This window comes from Plodia interpunctella, chromosome 18 (genome assembly GCF_027563975.2).
Source record: "Plodia interpunctella isolate USDA-ARS_2022_Savannah chromosome 18, ilPloInte3.2, whole genome shotgun sequence".
In the NCBI taxonomy this organism is placed as follows: Eukaryota; Metazoa; Arthropoda; class Insecta; order Lepidoptera; family Pyralidae; genus Plodia; species Plodia interpunctella.
Genome location: NC_071311.1, coordinates 1302700 through 1321393, shown reverse-complemented (window position 1 = coordinate 1321393; position 18694 = coordinate 1302700). Strand labels below are relative to the sequence as shown.

General features: G+C 35.2%; 1 protein-coding gene across 3 annotated transcripts; it reads right to left on the bottom strand.

Annotated features, from left to right (window-relative positions):
- Nucleotides 1-23: 23 nt before the first annotated feature.
- Nucleotides 24-18391, bottom strand: LOC128677435 (uncharacterized). Of its 3 annotated transcripts, none has more exons than XM_053758282.2 (12): nt 18130-18391; nt 17761-18046; nt 16323-16551; nt 14164-14318; nt 13583-13662; nt 8593-8663; nt 7967-8187; nt 6802-6910; nt 6070-6261; nt 5164-5400; nt 4681-4901; nt 24-4445 (listed from the first exon to the last, which is right to left on the bottom strand). In XM_053758282.2, exons 1-11 carry the CDS (start codon nt 18190-18192, stop codon nt 4700-4702), a joined length of 1845 nt encoding a protein of 614 aa, XP_053614257.1. In that variant the 5' UTR covers nt 18193-18391; the 3' UTR covers nt 24-4445; nt 4681-4699. The 3 variants fall into 3 exon arrangements, with proteins under 3 accessions (XP_053614257.1, XP_053614259.1, XP_053614256.1); XM_053758284.2 differs by having other exon boundaries at nt 24-4406; XM_053758281.2 differs by having other exon boundaries at nt 24-4901; nt 18130-18380.
- Between the last annotated feature and the right edge of the window lie 303 nt (nt 18392-18694).

Here is an 18694-nt window from a genome sequence, read left to right as displayed (position 1 = left end):
TAATTAAAAATAAAACTTGATGATACAGTACACATACAAACTTTATTTGGATAAAACATGCCACAAATCGAAAATAAATAAACTAAAACAAAACTTAAAAATGTATCCTTTTAGTTTATACAGTTTTGAAAATAATACGCCCATGCGTTTCAATTACATGAATAAAACGTTTTTTGTTGCCGAAACCATTTAAAAAAAACTAAAAAGTCCAAATTGATTAATGTTGCAACTAGCAACACACGCTTATAACTAACTAAGTGTTTTGTAATACTGTGCTTTCACTCTCTTACTTACACGAGTAGAGCATATTAGTTCATCCGAGTCTGATCTGAATCAGCGACCGAACAGGTAAAACAGTTTTGAATAACTAAAATTCAATAAAAAAAATACAAATGGGCGTACTAAAACAAAAAAATGTCTAAATCAACACAAAATAACAAAATGATTAAACTCGGAAAGGCTACAGAAAAACTTTATATAAATTGACACACGCAAATGGACATCGTACAAGATCGAACACAGCATGATATTATGTTTAAGTACTATACTAAGTTTTGTCAGGCGGTGTGCATGCATAACCGAGATATAAGTTATAAGCTAAGCTGGTTTTATGTCAAACTCGCTGAATTTTGCACAAAACTGTAGTTTTAAAGAAAAGTAGCATCTGACATTTTTCAAAATATTGTCTTTGTATATAACAGAGACAAAGAAAAATTTAGACAAGGGGTTAGCGTAGCCACATGAGATAAAATATTCAATACGCCTACCGGCAATTTATTAATCATGCGGTAGGCTGCCCTTGTAAAAACTGGCACACGATGAAAGACAAAATATATTATAGCGTTCTGTCCCGTTTCTCGTATATTCCTAATACATGTTTCTTATCATACAAATTCAGACTTAGCAAAAAACAGGATTTCAAATACGTATATAATATACCTTATATAATATAACTCGATTTTGAAAAATGTCTCATGCGCCTTATATATCTTCTAATACTAAAGATATTTTCATAAAAACATTTTGAGTTATTGTAATTTCACATGACTTTAACAATATATTAAAGCGTAATACTGAGAATAGTGACATATTGAAATATAATTTGAACTAATGATATTTTAAACATTAGTTCCGTCATTGTCTGAAACGCAAATTGCTTTTGAATATTCAGTATATCTCATGCCTTAACATATTCACGGACACACGACTGCTATAGCAGTAATAACAAACTTTTTTGTCTCGTCGAGAGTCAGCGAATCATGGCAATTGAATCAATCTGATCATGGTAAAATACAACGTTTTATTTGTCATCAAACACTGCTCCAAACACATGCTAACTTTCAAGAGACAATAAATTATATAGACTTAAAATTCCTCCACTCTTTGCCACACTTTGGCAACCCAAATTGTCGAATGTCGACACAACGCATTCCATATAAGTGGACAACATCAACAGAAGCTAAGCCCATACCAATATATAACAAATAATTTATATATCACAACACATTAGCGCAAATCAAGCCGTATACAGTGAAATAAGCCAATAAATTTACTTTTCTCCGCATCTTTTCCTTAATACTGCTAAGGTCCGTTTCTGAGTCAGACTGAAAATCGGGCAATGACCTTTTGAAATTGTTTTGATTTTTAAAACATTTTCATTTATCTCTAGTGCTTTTCTTTTAAGTTATTTGAATTACATAAACAGCTATATAATTTATTAAGATTATTATAACTGTTTTCTAAACTCTTCTATTAGAGAGAGAAAAAAGAGTTCGAAGCATCCATTATTCCGTGTGACTCAGAAACAGAGTTTACAAAAGTAAACGTTACCAAAATACACTAGTCTTGCCCTCAGTCTTCCCTTTGATATAGTGACCCTACAAGTTATTCTAAATACAATTCAGTACTAATCATCAATCACTATACCTTACATAAAACAAATGTTGTAAACAGTGGCCGTAAAGATAATATTCGTATGTCCGATTCAATTATCTCATTCGATTAAAAGTGTAAAAAATCTTTGTCAAAATCACATAAATTTTTAAGGTTTAAAACAAAGATATTCTCGAAACTCGTCAATACTTTCCATTTGTGTTACTTTTATAAAAAAATACGCTGATAGTTGGCCATATCAGTATAGTGATTGAGCATTTGGCCCTTCAATAGAAGGGGACAGTCTGTGCCGAACACGCTGGCAGTCATCTTATCCTACAATTCCTACTAGACTTCTTCTCTAACAATATTTGGCTACGTCCACCACTTTTCATATCAAAATTCACATCCAAACGTGGTGTCTTTAACTTACATTGTATAATGTAATTTTATCTGACTCGAGCAACTGTCAATATTCTTATTCATAAATATATAGAAACTCTCGTGGAATTGTTTTTAACATACATATTTTGTTTTGTTATATCAATGACATATAATCATAGATTTAGTAAGTAGTACCTACTAATTCCATGCAAATAATATATACAGACAAGAACACATTTCAGGCCCTATCTAGCCGCACACTAACGCCACTGTTATATTGTTATCAATTTCTTTTATTTTTTTAGAGAAAAATAAAAAAAATATTTTGTCAAATTACGCCACACTGTGTAAAGAATTGTGGTAGTGTCGCTAGTGTGCGAATAAATAGCGTCTTAATCAACATAGTTTGCAAACTTTTATGAATAACACATTAACAATCACGTGCATAAGAATCTACAAAGAATAAAATTCAAAATGGCGCCGCAAGCATTTTTATTGCAATTATCTTTATTCGTATCGTAAAGCAGCGCGCGCGATTCCAATTCGAATTTAATCTTCTCATGCGTTATTTTCAATCGTTCTTTGGCTACTTTTTATTACAAACCATGACTATAGTCATCGTGGAAATAACTGAAATTCGGCGGAATTTCCACTAGAAATGTGATCGAATAACATTCAACTTTCAAAATTACATCCTCGTACACCTCTGGTGAAAAACACAACCTTATATTGCGTCACACGAAATAATACTTTCAGAATACATTGAATCATAGAAATATCCATCATACTAACCGTTTGGTAACGTCTCATTCTCTTCCTTATAAATTATAGCCTATTTAGGTTGAAATATGTATTGTCCTTATATCATCAATTCTTCCCGCTGTCTGTCTGTCCCTATGTAAGCTTAGATCATATGAAGTGATTCAAGAGGCAGTTTAGGAAGAGTCAGTTCAAGAGGAAGGTTTAGACACATCATTTATTATATTTTTACAAGAGCGAAGCCAGGACGGGCTGCTAGCTTTACAATATTTGACGTGAGAGACCGGGACAAAATATATTTTAAACAAAATAGAATGTAACTTTTAGAACTTGCAGAAAACGATAAATAAGCGCGTTAGATAAACTAATTTCTTTGCGAGTCGGTATTCTACCACAGGAGTAGACAATTGGAACAGCACATGTGTGCGTGTCCACTAGCCGCTTGTCGCGTACGCGCCGCAACTGGACAAAACCGGTTTACAAGCACTCGGCCAGTAGACAAGCTCAGGGCTGCGTAACGGCTGTGACAATGTTACCCGATCCTCACAGTAAACATTACAAAAATTTTGAATTGTTTTTAATAAAGTGTAAATCGATAGAAAAAAAATATAAATCGTTAGATTGGAAATGTAATAAATGTTTTGTTTAATTTATTTAAATCTCAACATCAACCCTACTAAAATAGGTACAAATTTCGAAAACTAAGCCTCTGTTCCGATTCCTTACTCCTGTGATTTTACCGTGTATCTCGGGACTTATATAATATCCTGTCGTTTAAATATATTCTAGTGAATGAATGAACGAATAAATTCATTCAGTTATAAGTGAATAGTTCAATCAACTTGAAAAAAAAAAAAGTATGCATATTAATAATATTGTACAATAACGGTTTATAATCATAATTCTGTAAATGATTGGCTGGCTTATACATTTTTATCAAAAATATAAACATCTGTTTTATGGGTCATCGAAAATATTGATTAGTTTTTTTTATTAAAATCCGTCTATTTTAGGCCAGGAAAGGAACAACAATAGGAATATTTCAAAGATCAAACGTTTTTGTGTTTTTGTTTTGTAAAACTTACAATAAAATTAAGTAATTAAGCTATGGGAAAGTGTGATTGATATAGAAACCTTCCCATAAAAGAATATTTATTAAGGATGGGATAGAAACACACCCCATAGACAAGAGATTATTTTGAGCACGATATTATGCTTATTTTCTTAATCTGTCATGTCTTTCGTCGATATATTTTATTATCGATTTTGTTCTTAACTCACAATAAAAATTCGTATAAACTTTGTTCTGTCACATTGACCTTTCCAACATGAATTCTCCGTTCATTTGTCTTCAAGCCCATTCTATTTAAACTAAGTGTTGGCCGCGACTCCTTTCGCAAAAAGAAAAAAAAACTTTTACAATCTCACACCTGCAACGAACACATCAGTTTTTTAATGTAATTTTAAAAACCAGTGCGAAATTTTAGATGCTCTTAAATTACAAAATGTTAGATAACACTTGCCGTCTCTTTTCTTTAACAAATCGACTTAAAAGAGTAACAAAGACAACAAGTGTTATGGTTACACAAAACATTTGACAAATTGCAAGCTACGTCACTTACTAATAACTTTGGATTAACACAGAATTTTTAACATAAGACTTACCAAAGTATCACAGAAAGCTTCAGACGCCGGCGATGTTCCTGGGCGACATGACCATGTAGTGGTCGGGGGGCGCCAGCGCGGGGCACATGGGGAGGTAGTCCTCCTCCGGCGCGGGGCGGAGGAGGAGGCGGAGCAGCTCGTGCGGCAGCAGGGAGGGCGGCAGAGCCTCCTCCGCGTCCAGCTCCTCCTCGTCTTCCAGGCACTCCACGGACTTCGAGCATCTGCCGGAGAAATGTGAATTTGATAAACATATACGGACAAATCACACAGATTGAGCTAGCCCCTATTATTTTATAACAAATACATATATAGATAAACATCCAAGACCCGGGCCAATCTGGAAAAAATCATTTCCCATCATAAGCCGACCGGGGATCGAACCCGGGAGCTCTCGGTTCAGAGGCAAGCACTTTACCACTGCGCCACCACTGGTCTTCACTTAAGATTCTTCACCCACAATAAAAAAATAAAATAATATCATACCTATTAGGAGCGACATGTTCGCTCTCGTCCAAGAATTCGCAACTCTTGGTCTCGCCCTTGGTGAGGCCCCCGCTAATCTTCAGGTTCTTCATCCGGCGGCCCACCTTGAAGCTCTTGAAGATGTCCCGCGTGGGGGTGAACTCGAAGCGCTTCTTCTTCGGCTCCACGCCCTTGTTCTCCTTGGATGTTTCCGATTTGGGCGAGCTGATTAGGCGGGAGTCGCTTTTCAGTCTTTTCCTGTACAGATTTAATTAACATTAAGATAATATTGAGGAATTTAAGAGAAGAGAAGAGATAACATTAATGAATGATTTCCAATATTTCCTCTTTCCATAATCCGTTCCGTATAAATGGTAAATTTAATGTAAGATATGGCAAATTTGACGTTTAGATTTGTGCTTTGCGCGTTCGGGGACATCGATGACGTCATCATGATTTTTTTAAATTGTTCCTTGCTGTTACTGTTTGTGTGGTAACGCACATACATTCACAATAGTATTAAACAGAGTTATAATTTATATTTCACTTATATGTTTTGTTATACATTTAGATTTATATTTAGAGATTTCTGAATAAATGATTTGAATTTGAAATTGAATTTGAATTTTGAATTTAGATATAACTTTATATCCAAATATAAATGTATAACAAAACATAACTGTAAGAGAACATAACCTACAAAGTACTAGAGGGTATTGTGGCAAAAAATCCTAGATTACGAAGTGGCACCTCTGGTGTTAAAGCCGGTGACCATTCACATCAGGTGGGCTGCATGTGTTTGCTTGTGTGATAAAAAAAAACTTTTCTTTTTCACGTAGATTGTCGAGTGCCTGTGAAGTGTTTGATTTCTATCCTGTGAGTGTGAGTTGTTCAAATAAATCATTCATTCATCCTGAAAAGTATTACCTGAACACGCTGAACGGCTGCCGCTTGGGCAGCGTGCTGTCGGAGGAGACGCTGCAGCAGCGCGGGAGGGAGCCCAGGGAGCCGTGGCGGCCGGGGGAGGGGCAGGGGCAGGCGGAGGGGGAGGGGGAGGGCGAGGGCGAGGGCGCCGGGGGGGAAATCACGCGGGAGCTCCACGACTCGCCCAGTTTTGACCTGTCCAGGTACAAAAAAATAAGATATGTCATGTATCTTTTCTACGTTTCATATTGAAGTTTATCTATGCATTGTTATATGAATTCATATTTCAAGAAAACGAATTTAGAATCTCTGGATAGCGGTAATTATTATTTCATTTTATGCATAGCATGTTCTTTATTTATTTTTGAACTAGCTGCGTTCCGGTGCTTCACTCCCGTGGGAATTTTGGGATAAAAGTACCATGTGCGCCATTCCAGGCTATATTCTACTCGTGTACCAAATTTCGTAACAATCCGTTCAGTTTAATCTGCGTGAAAGTGTAGCAGACATACACACATACACCCTCACAAACTTTCGCATTCTACGATGCGAAAGTTTGTATACGTTGCTTTTGTACAAGTTTGTATGTATCGTGATACTTTTTATCCTGAAATCGCCACGGGAGCGAAGCCGGGGCGCAATTAGCTTATAATATTGGTAATCCAGTCTGAAAAATGTACAAGCTTTATATTTTGATCTGAATAATAATTAGTGTATATGCAAGGCGAGGCTCACCGCGGCGGCAGCGGCGGCGGCCGACGCGCGCGCCGCGCGCTCGCGTACACGCACTCCGACACTGACTCGTACGCGGGCTCCTCCGACACCAACCACTCTAGTCCCAAACCTATAATTACATTACATTACATTACATTTCCACGTGTCGTGTCGTGTAAGAACCACGCCTTATTGCTCAGTCGTTTCGACGTCCGTCGACGAACAACGGAAATATGGGATAGTTGACAAGTGAATTGTAAACAAATATGTGTAAACTAGACAGCACAAGTGTATTTAGTATCATGTTAATTCATAGACTGTAACGATGCAGCTGGAGCATTATACATTATATAAAAAATTGGTTGGAAAGTACGTTTTAATTATATACGAGTACAAAGTTATAAATAGAAATTTAACCATTATAAAAAAAAACTAAAATTTTGTAACAACTTTTATTAAGAAGTCATCAACATAAACGTAATATTTAATGTAGCTGTCGAACAAACCAAGCTTTCTTTGCGAATATTTTTGTGATTGCACTTGTTCGTATCATTTAATATGGAGCGTTTCGACAAGTCCAAAAATATTTAATTTTATCTTTGACAATATTATCATTATCATAGTATTTTTTCAATTGTGTTTCTATTAATATAAGGACCTTCGAATGATAATCGAAACAAAAATTTGTAACCTATTGCGGGGTTGCAACGGAGCGCGACTGAACAATGGGGCATGTCTCTCAGTCAATGATTAAAAAACCTGCGGCGCTTGGAGCGAAATAACATCATTGAATGTGCGAATTCCTCCTAATATTATATTACAAAAGTCAATCATTGAAAATGGCTATAAACTGTAAATTCTTAGCAATCCGTCACTATTTAATCTCAATTTCACCAAGAGTTTTTCTTCTAGTTTCGCAAATCTTGGCTCTGTCTTCCCCGTAAAAGATGTAAATGTGATACTATATTTGAATAATAATATAACTAGCGGCCCGTCCCGGCTTCGCTCGGGTAAAATCATAATAAATTATACACCTAAACCTTCCTCAGAAATCCCACTATATATTGGTGAAAACCGCATGAAAATCGGTGCAGTAGTTTTTGTGTTTATCGCAAACAGACAGACACACTCGATGGAGGACTTTGTTTTATAATATATGTATAATGATAAGACCAAAACACATTACCTATTCCTATTGGACGGCTCATGGGACAGTACTGTGTGTCCAAGTCAGGGGTCACCGCCGGAGTTTCAACGGTAGTTGCAGCAGGAGTGGCAGCGGGGGTGACGGCGGGGGTGACGGCGGGGGTGACAGCGGGTGTGGGGGGCGCGGGGGGCCGCGGCACGTCCAGGATCTCCTCGTAGATGCCGGACGCGATAGACAGCAACGAACGACGGTCTGACATGCTGTAAATACATACATATATAAATATCGTAGACAGATTTAGATTTTAATAGAGATAAAAATCAAGATTTTTTAAAATAATTTTATATTTTTAAGTTAGATATGTCAAATACACGTAAATAGTTCTGTTTAAAAAAATATATACAAATTGTTTTGTTCATTTAAAAAATCGTTTTTTATTGCATCTTTCACAGAATTCCAAATCAAAAAATTATTAGAATGTAAAAAACTTAAACTAAAATAAATTAAAAAAAAACTATTATTTAGATATTTCCAAAATCATGATGATATCCACAACCCTGGTCGTAGACACAGAGAATTATTCTTTTTGTCATCTTTTTCATTTGATTAACCAAACTGAGTGGACCAGTTCTCCTGGCAGCAGCCGTTCACGAGTTGACGCATACCTTTCGTCGGCGCCGAGCGCGCGCGCGCGTGCGCTGTGCGACAGCTGCCCCGCTGGGATGCGCTTGGATTCCTTCAATGTAATACAATAAATACTCTTTATTGGAACAAAAGTGAAAAGTACTCACAAGAAAATAATTTTATAAAATATTGATATAATAATTTTGAAAATATTGATTTTCAAAATGTGTTAAAAGGCATGTGTGACATGTATAAGAAAAGCATTTAAAAAAGAGAATACTAACCGAATCCGCTACTTCGTTTGAGTAGAATTTGAATAAAATAGCAAATAAAGTTTACGGAAACTAAACAATCTCTGTAAATATCACAAGTTTACTAATATCATTTAAATTAAATGGATTTGTTATACATTACACATACATTAATTTTTTTTTACACACGTGCTTATTGGTTTTTGTATTGCTACTTGTTGACGGGAAGGTGAGCGCTATTGGCAGACAACGAGTTCTTTTTAAAATATCATTCTACCAGATTCTACTTTGTGTCTATTTGACTTGCATGTCAGCTATGAATACCTCGATTGAAAAATCGTCTTCTGAACCCGACTTACATGTTACACCGCCGAATTTTGTTGTTAGTCGTAAAAAGAGGGCTAGAACGGATGACTATATAACTGTACCTGAATTTACCTCCTGTAAGGATGACATCATGAAGTCAATGACAGCACTTTTTGCTGCTTCCGATAAGAAGATGAACGAAATGTTAGTGAGTATTAAGGATGTTCAGGGTACTAACCGCGGCATTTTGGACTCAGTTTCCCTATTAGCGGAGCAAAATGAACAGTTAAGAAAAGAAATTGAATCACTAAAACTTCAGGGTAGAGAGGATAGGGAATATATTGCTATACTTGAAAACAAAATTGAGGACCTTCAAATGTCAAATCGTAAACAGAACTTGGAATTGAAAAATGTTCCTCGAAAAGAAAATGAATCGAAGGAGGACTTGGTAGAAATGGTTATCAACTTATCAAAAACTATTGGATGTGAAGTTTCAAAAAAAGACATAAGTGATATTTACAGAGTACGTGGTAAGAAAGATGCTCCCAAGAACTTACCAATTGTGATCGAAACAACGTCAACTTTTGTGAAGACCGACATTATGAGGATGGCGAAAAACTTTAATATAAGAAATAAAACGAAACTCACCGCTAAGCATTTGGGTTTCCGAAAAGATGAGGAAGTCCCTATCTTTATTTCCGAAAATCTGACGAGTAAAGGATCGCGATTACACTTTTTGGCGCGGGACCTAGTGAAGAGTAAAAACTATAAATTCTGTTGGACAGCGTATGGTAAAGTCTACGTCAGAAGAACTGAAAACTCTCCTATCATCATCATAAAGTCGGAAGCTCAATGTCAGGATCTTATGAATGCCACGTGACTAGTACTTATTTTTATTCTATGCTTATTTTGTTCTATTTTTATAATATTTAAATACACTTTTGATTCTGTTTTTAAAAGTAACATGCACACCCACACATACAACATACACACTTGCAACTCTGGTAAATACTATGTAGCACTTGCCACCACTAAAAATACGTCTCAATTACAATTTTTTGAATTTGCTTTGAAATTGATATTTTTTTCTGAGAACAGTCGCTTGAAAATAAAACTGATCTTGGTTAAGTATGGGCTTATTTCATATACTTTTTGTTATGGATAATCGGCTTAATACTATTTCAGATTTGGACAGTCTTGAATTTCCACCTGCTATAAATTGTAACGTCGAAGAATTTCACAATCACTTTCAAATTAAACGTAATGATTTCACTATTATCTCTCAAAATATCCGTAGTGTTTATAGTAATCTCGATGACTTTATCACTAATCTAACTCCTCTTAAATTTACACCAGACGTCATTATTCTCACAGAGTGCAGATTACAACGTGAAGTACCGATTCCAAAGGTAAATAATTATTCTGGAGAACATACTACTGCTTACATTAATCAAAACGACGGTGTAGTTGCATATACAAAAGACTCACTAAAAATGAAAGTCAGAGAAGTGAACTTACAGGACGCATCTTGTTTGCAAATCGACTATCAAAATCATATTGTCCTTGGAGTTTATAGATCTCCGTCAGTTATCAACGCTACACCATTTATTGATTCACTTAGCTCGCATTTGGAAACTATAAAATGTAACAAAACTATTGTTGTAACTGGTGATATAAACATAGATCTAATAGAACAGGTAAATGAACCTGCTTACAAGCGAAATAATAGACATAATTACCTAAATATGCTTGCTTCTTTTGGTATAACTATGGGTCACAATTTGCCTACTAGACTTGAAGGTTGTCTCGATCACTTCATGATTAAATTAAATAACAATAGTAGTACAACAGCGCAAATTGCGGTCCTAAACACCTCTATAACTGATCATGTAATGATCGCTTTGGCTTTGTCACATATAAAAACGAATACGGTAGCTCCTACAGTTAGAAAGGTTATTGACTATAATGAAGCCCTACAAAGCCTAAAAAAGAAAGACCTTTCCAAACTCTTACTTTGTACTAATCCTAATTTGCTATTGAATCAACTTATTAAATCAATCTCTGACTCATTATTAGAAAATACAAAAACATCCCATATCCCTAAAAGTAAACGTATTCTTAAGCCCTGGATAACACCAGGTGTGCTTCGCTGCATAAGAAATAGGAACAAAATGCAACTAAAAGTTCGAAAAAATCCCAATGACGTAACACTAGCAATCATCTTCAGACGCTACAGAAATTTTTGCAACCAACTAATAAAAAAACTTAAAAGGACATACGAGAGAAACTTATTACATTCATCCGCTAAAAATCCTAAAAACCTATGGAAAAATATAGCTGAGATTACTAATCATAAACAAAACAAATCAGACAACACACATTTACTCAGCATAAAACAAGGACCTAAGGAATCAGTCGACTATATTAATAAACATTTCGCTAATATTGGAAAAGAATTGGCTTCTAGAATATCTCAAACGTCCAATAGCACAGTAGACAGAGGATCGGTTTTAACACACTTTAGTCAACCTAACTCGTTTGTGTTGATGGATACAGATACAGAGGAGGTTGAAAGTATTCTCATGAGTCTAAAATCCTCGAGTGCTCCTGGGTGGGACTCCATACCTACTCACTTTTTGAAACTAGCAAAAAATGAGATAGTACCAGTCTTGACACACATTATTAATCAGTGCTTTGCGGTTGGAGTTTTTCCTGATTCTCTCAAAAAAGCTATCGTAACTCCAGTGTTCAAGAGTGGCGACAGAGACAGTATTAGTAACTATAGGCCAATTTCAGTTTTAAGCGTATTTTCTAAAATCATTGAAAAAATTATGAATAAGCGACTTGTTAGCTATCTTAATAAATACAATATTATATCTGAACGGCAATTTGGATTTAGACAAAATAAATCGACCGAAGATGCCATTTTAACCTTGTCAACGACTTTAGTAGAACAATTAGATAAAGGCAACAAATGCCTTACGGCATTTTTAGACTTGAAAAACGCATTTGATACTGTCTCTGTCCCCATACTTTTACAAAAACTGGAACAAATTGGCATTAGAGGAATCCCTCTAAAACTATTTACAGATTATCTAACTAAACGAAGCCAATGTGTTAAAGTTGGGTTGCACATTAGTGAATCCTCCAGTATTGACTTTGGAGTTCCACAGGGGAGTGTACTTGGACCCACGCTTTTCCTAATCTATATCAACGACTTACTCAACCTTCAATTGACAAATGCCAACATTATTTCATACGCCGATGACACCGCAATCATCTTTTCTGGCAAAACATGGCAATCGGTATCTGTCGATACTCATAAAGGTCTGACAAATGTTGACACATGGCTGAAACAAAACTTATTAACTCTAAATTCTCTTAAAACTAAGTACATGTGTTACACTATTAACAAATCTACTCAACCCCCGCAAGACTTTAGTATAAGCATTCATCACCCTAACTGCACTGATTCCAACATTTTCTCTTGTACGTGTCCTAAAATAGAAAAAACATCTTCTATCAAATATCTCGGTGTGATGTTGGATCAACATCTGACTTGGCATTCACATATAGAAACAACCGCAGGTAGACTACGTAGACTAATTTGGATATTTGTTAAGCTTCGCCATGTTGCATCCAAAAGTCTTCTCAATACGATTTACATAGCTCTTGCTCAATCGGTACTTACATACTGTATTACCGTTTGGGGAGGTGCCACTAAAACAAAATTCTTAGACGTTGAAATAGCCCAAAGGGCCCTGTTAAAGGTGGCTTACTTTAAACCTAAAATGCATCCTACCACAAAACTATACTTGGATTGTAACCTACTGACTGTGCGTAAACTTTACATCCTTCATTCAATTCTAAAACTTCACAAAACACTGACTCCCAATCCATCATATCTATTAAAACGAAGAAAAGTGGCCATAGTGACTACTGGTACGGGCGTCAGGACAGTGTTTGCAAGTAGACAGTATAACAATGAATCAAAACGTATATATAATTTAGTCAATAAAGAAATAGACTTTTATTTGTTACCTAAATTTACTTGTAAGAAACTGATAACTGCTTGGTTGAAGGAAAAGGACTACGAGGAGATCGAAAAATTATTTGAACGTGTTGTGTAATAGGTTTTTGTTAATCTTACTTCCTCTCCTTCTTCTTTGCATGTTCGACTTTCTTTAACTTATTTTTGTCAAAACATTTATTTCGTTAATAGGTACTTTACTATTACTGGCTATGGAAGAGCGTGACCTCCTGATACAGGTGTTTTTCACTTAATAGGAGGTCACAATAACATGTAATTGATGTACCAATTTTGTTAAAGAAATAAACATTTTTCATTTTTTTTTTCATTAACTTTTTTTTTTAAATAATAATGAAAAGAAAAAATTCCCGCTCGATTCCAGAATTTTTTCATCTCATTATTATCTTCCAAAATACTAACCATTGTCATTTTATAGTATAGTACCTTAGACATGACTAGATCTATATCATCTAGAGACACTTCGGACGGTCCGCTGTACCAGCTGGAGCTGCGACGGACCTCACCTACAATAAAAAATTATGTTGGAACAAGCTTTAAAAAGTCAACCATTTATGATTATGACGAACAAAAAATTTGACTTTTATAAGAATTTATTTTTTCACTAGCCGCGCCCCGGGGCTTCGCTCCCGTGGGAATTTCAGGATAAAAAGTACCCTATGTGTAATTCCAGGTTATATTATACCCATGTACCGATTTCATAACAATTGGTACAGCAGATTTTGCGTGAAAGAGTAACAAACGTACATACATATATTCTCACAAACTTTCGCTTTTATAATATTAGTAGGATATAGTTTCACGTGTTCCTTGATGTGATTACAGACAGAGGGAGAACGACATACAGTCTAAACGATACATATTATAAACAAATCTTGTAAAAAAAAAAAAAACTTTGCACCCATTTGTCCTGAAATCTGTGTAGTTTTCATAACAATCCATTATTATGATAAGCATGCGGACTACAGCACTCAGCTCACTCGTCAGTACAACACACGAGAACTCACCGGTGCTTTGGAGATGTCTCCGCAGGTCTCCGTCGCTCCTGCTCAGACTGCCGCCAGTCCGCGGCACGTCGGCCAGCCACTTTCTCGCCGCCGCCGCCAGGTCTCCGGCCAGCGGACTAGAGAACTTCAGCTCGCCGCGACCGCTCGGAAATTCACTGAAATATCACCATTTCAAAATTCAAATCTATTATTCAGAAATCAGACCTTCACAGGCACAATTTTTATATTATATAGTAATTTCTCACAAGCTACAAATTACTTTCAACTTAATTATGAATTTTCTGGCAGTGGTAAATTTTTATTCAGACATTCAGTTAAAATTTATTAATTTGCTGGTGTAATTCAAACTTACCTTATTTATTTCAGTCAGACAGTACAATTTCTTGGTATTGTGTTTGTGTAAGGTGAAAAGCCAATGGAATGACAAGCTGTGAAGCACATTCTACATGCATATATGTGGAATTATTTGTGGCGTTCCACGGAAACACACGTAGCGTAAATCGTGGCGGAATTGAACTAAAGATGACGAAAAATACGAATTAGAATCATAGTAATAAATAAATTTGACCAGTCTTAGAATACGCGATAAAAGAATAACTGGAATTTTACTTCGAACTTTACTTTTTAAGAACTGAAATTCACGCGTTTCAAGCCGCGAGCAAAAGCTAGTTTATTTATATACTATAAACTAATATGTACTGTAGCAAATATTAATATTTAATTTATAATAACCTGATCCTGCTTCTATTAATTTTTATTAAGTACTTGAAAAAACATATAGGTTTTAAATATAACAAATGAACATATAAACAAATACAAGTTACTACAACAACCAATGTAATCCTAATATTATAAATGCGAAAGTAAGTTTATTTGTTACCTCTTCACACAATCTACTCAACCAATCTTCTTGAAATTTTGCATAGGTAAATATAGCTTCTAGAAGGACATAGGGTACTTTTCATCCTAGAAAAATATATGTTCCCGTGGAAAATTTACGCGGGCGGAGCCGCGGGCAACAACTAGTTAGCAAATATTTATTAAAACATACCATTGGTGATTCCCCATAGCCACTCGGCCACTATTAGCACTCATGTTAATTGAGGAGAGAATTCAAAATAATGGTTTCCCTGAACTAATTACTATTAGCTGAGCATAAACAAACATACAAACACACGTCTATGCGGTTTTCCCGGTGTAAGAAATAAGAATGTATAAATGGATAAAATTTTCCCGATTGTTGTTGACAATGAAAAAATACAATTCATAAAAAAATTATATGAGTAGCATTTTTACTTGTCCCTGAAAATAATATGTGGCATTGTGCTCATTCAATATTGATTAATTAAGCGACTTAATTACAGTTAGCCAGCAAAAAATGTACTTACTAGCGCCAAAAACAACTGCAAACAAAACTACAGAAATAGTACCAATCATTTCGTGTTCTAATAACTAAAACCTTAGACCAACTGCTGCCCGTTACATTTATGTCTGCCAGTCTAGGATTCTGAAACTACCATAACCTTTTGTAGACCCACTGGTTAAGGTTTTATCTATACAAGACCAATAATTGAATTTGATAAATAGTTTCAAATTGAAATTCAAAATTCAAAATCCTTTAGGCGTTTTTAATAAATTCTGACACCAGTGTTAGCAATTAACACACTGGAAAAGATGAACTGACATATTTTTTTGTGATTTATAAAAAAATATGCCAGTAACTATCAATTCGTATTAAAAACCAATAATTTGTATCATCTTTTCCAGTGTGTTAATTGCCAAACATAAACTGAAACCGGAGCGGGAAAAAAAAAAAGTTATCGGAGCGGGAAAAAAAAAAAGTTATCGTATCGTAACTAAATTTTTTCGTGCTCTGGGTACTTTGCACTGCTGTTGTACCTATGTAGCAACAAGCAAGCAATATTCGTCAAGGCAAATTGAGATTTACAACTCAAGTTGAGTACCCCATTTAGCGTGATGCCATAAGATACATTATGTGAATATGGTGGTACCTTCAATGTAACTAAAAAGGCTGACAACAGTGTTAAATGTATGTGAAACTACAATATATAAGATGGCAGACTTAAATGTGACTTTGTCTCTAAAAATGTTAGCCATTCCTCTACAACTCATAAAGAAAAATCTAAAAACACACAAACCTATCAACAATGACAACACAGGTTCGGTTTCTGTCAGCATTCTCACTGACCAGTAGCACGTCACTGATATGTTTCCAGTCTATCATGGAGGCCAGCTTCGGCCCTCGAGACACAAGGAGCCCAGCGGCTGACAGTGTCAAGTTGCTGTCAGAACTTAGCCCGCACTTGCGGGACAAATCAGTTGTGACAATGGTCACAGAATAAGTGTCTTTTAGAGAGCTTTCGGAGCCTGAAAATATGATTTGATGAGAAAGCATGATATGGAGAGAAACTTTGATTATTTAGCCCCTAATCACATGTTCGAGGGTTTGACATTATATAAGAATAAACTTAATTGCTAAGAATGACCAGATTCATGAATTTAACAAGAATGAAACATGTGAAAATTGGCAACAATAATCCTCTCAAATATAAACAATCAGCCAATGAGACAAGTTAGTATGCATGTGGATGAAAATTTAAAACACATATGCATGGACAATGATGGTTTGACAAATATATGTAAGACTGCTGCTATGAAGATTACAGTAAACACTGCTGTTTCTATATTATGAATTGAACATATGTAAACACACATGAACATATGTGAACAATTTAGCCTGATATAAACCCATCAGTTATAAAAAGCTGCCTATTATTTAATATAAATGAAATTAAAAGATCATGAAACAGGTTCTTTGCAAAATCATTAAAATTCAAGCTATTATATCATTGGTTCCAACACAAATAGCAATGAAACCATGTCTGATCATGCATGGCACAATTACGAATTGAAATTATGTGGATTTGCATTGAATGCAGGGACGTCAGCGATGAACATTTGTGCCATGGACAAGTAAATAGAGCATTGTCTGGTTCACAGCCGTATATGGATTATGCATAATAATTTGACAGTGTTAAAATCAAAGTTACTTTTTTATATGTGTTTAAAATTTGAATTTCAACATATCATAATAAATATGTTTTGAATCACAGAATTTTTATGTCCCACTGCTGGGCAATGATCTCCACCCACCACCTTCCAAATATCTCTATCAAATTGAGAGCAATCTCCGGCCAGTTCTTCTCTATACTATTTACTTAATATATTATTATAATATACCTAACATTAAGAAAGTTTTTAAAAGTACATAACAAATATCTAGAAAGTTTGAAAAGTTTGAAACGACTACAACAAACAACAAAAAATACTAATTATTAACTAACACTTAATTGTGTAAATTGATGCTATAATCCTAATTATTTACTAACATCAAAATGCAATAACTATATGAAAAACAACAATTTACAATGAAATAGACTTGCAGCGGGACATTCAATATGAAATGAGTCAATTAATGAACACTTATTGAACTCTATTGAACCATCTGACACATTAGTGACCTTTGAACAACCGATACAAAAGATGGATTATTGTGGGTAGTTTAATTCTACTTACCCAGTAATTTGGTACTGGCTAGTAGGCTTCTGATTTTTTCCATCCATATGTTAGCGTCGTTGAGGGACTGAGCTGCGAGTAGTATGCGGGGTTTACGCGGATCGTCGTCAGAAAACACAGCGAAGGCGTGGGGACGAGTGCGAGACTTCGCCCTCCGCACTACGCAGCCCAACGGTAATTCCACACTCCCAGCCGGAGCGCCCGCCTCGCTACAGTACACAGCCAGAGATCCTCCCCCCGAACATGTAGGACTTGGTCGCAAAATACACCATTGTCGCTTCCAGGACTGTAAATAATAAACAAATCAATGCCATTAAAAAAATGTTGTGACTCCGGATATCAAAACAATCAACGTAAATAATGGCCTACCTTGAAAGGATTCAATCCCAGGTTCGATCTGAACGGATACTTCACTTCCAAGTACCCCGACATATTAATTATTTCAGTTTTCACAATATAAACTGCATGGTATTAAACAATTATAACACATGGAGCACATGCAGCAGGTGCAAAATTGAATTTGTTTACTAAAATAACCATAGACATTTTTTTGTTTAGTATAAAAAAAATCTATAGACAAGCAACAAATAGGGATTCGCTGAGCTGTAGCTTGGATTTAAAAATCGATAAAGTTTTTAAATATCACTGTAATGTTTTTTTGGATCAACATTTTTTCTATCTCTATACGACTTGCTCCCCCTTATGTCCCAAGACCTGTAAATAAGCAATTTCCATTAACATTATTTTTCTACCCATTTATAATTATATTGGCAAAATTTATACAAAATATCACTTATACCAATATAATATAATATATTAACAATAATATCTACTTATAATTTTTATTTACACTCCCTTATATCCGTATGTATGTATAATATACTAACCTGTGTGTGTAATGTTTCATGTATCTTTATAATATATTATATTCCGT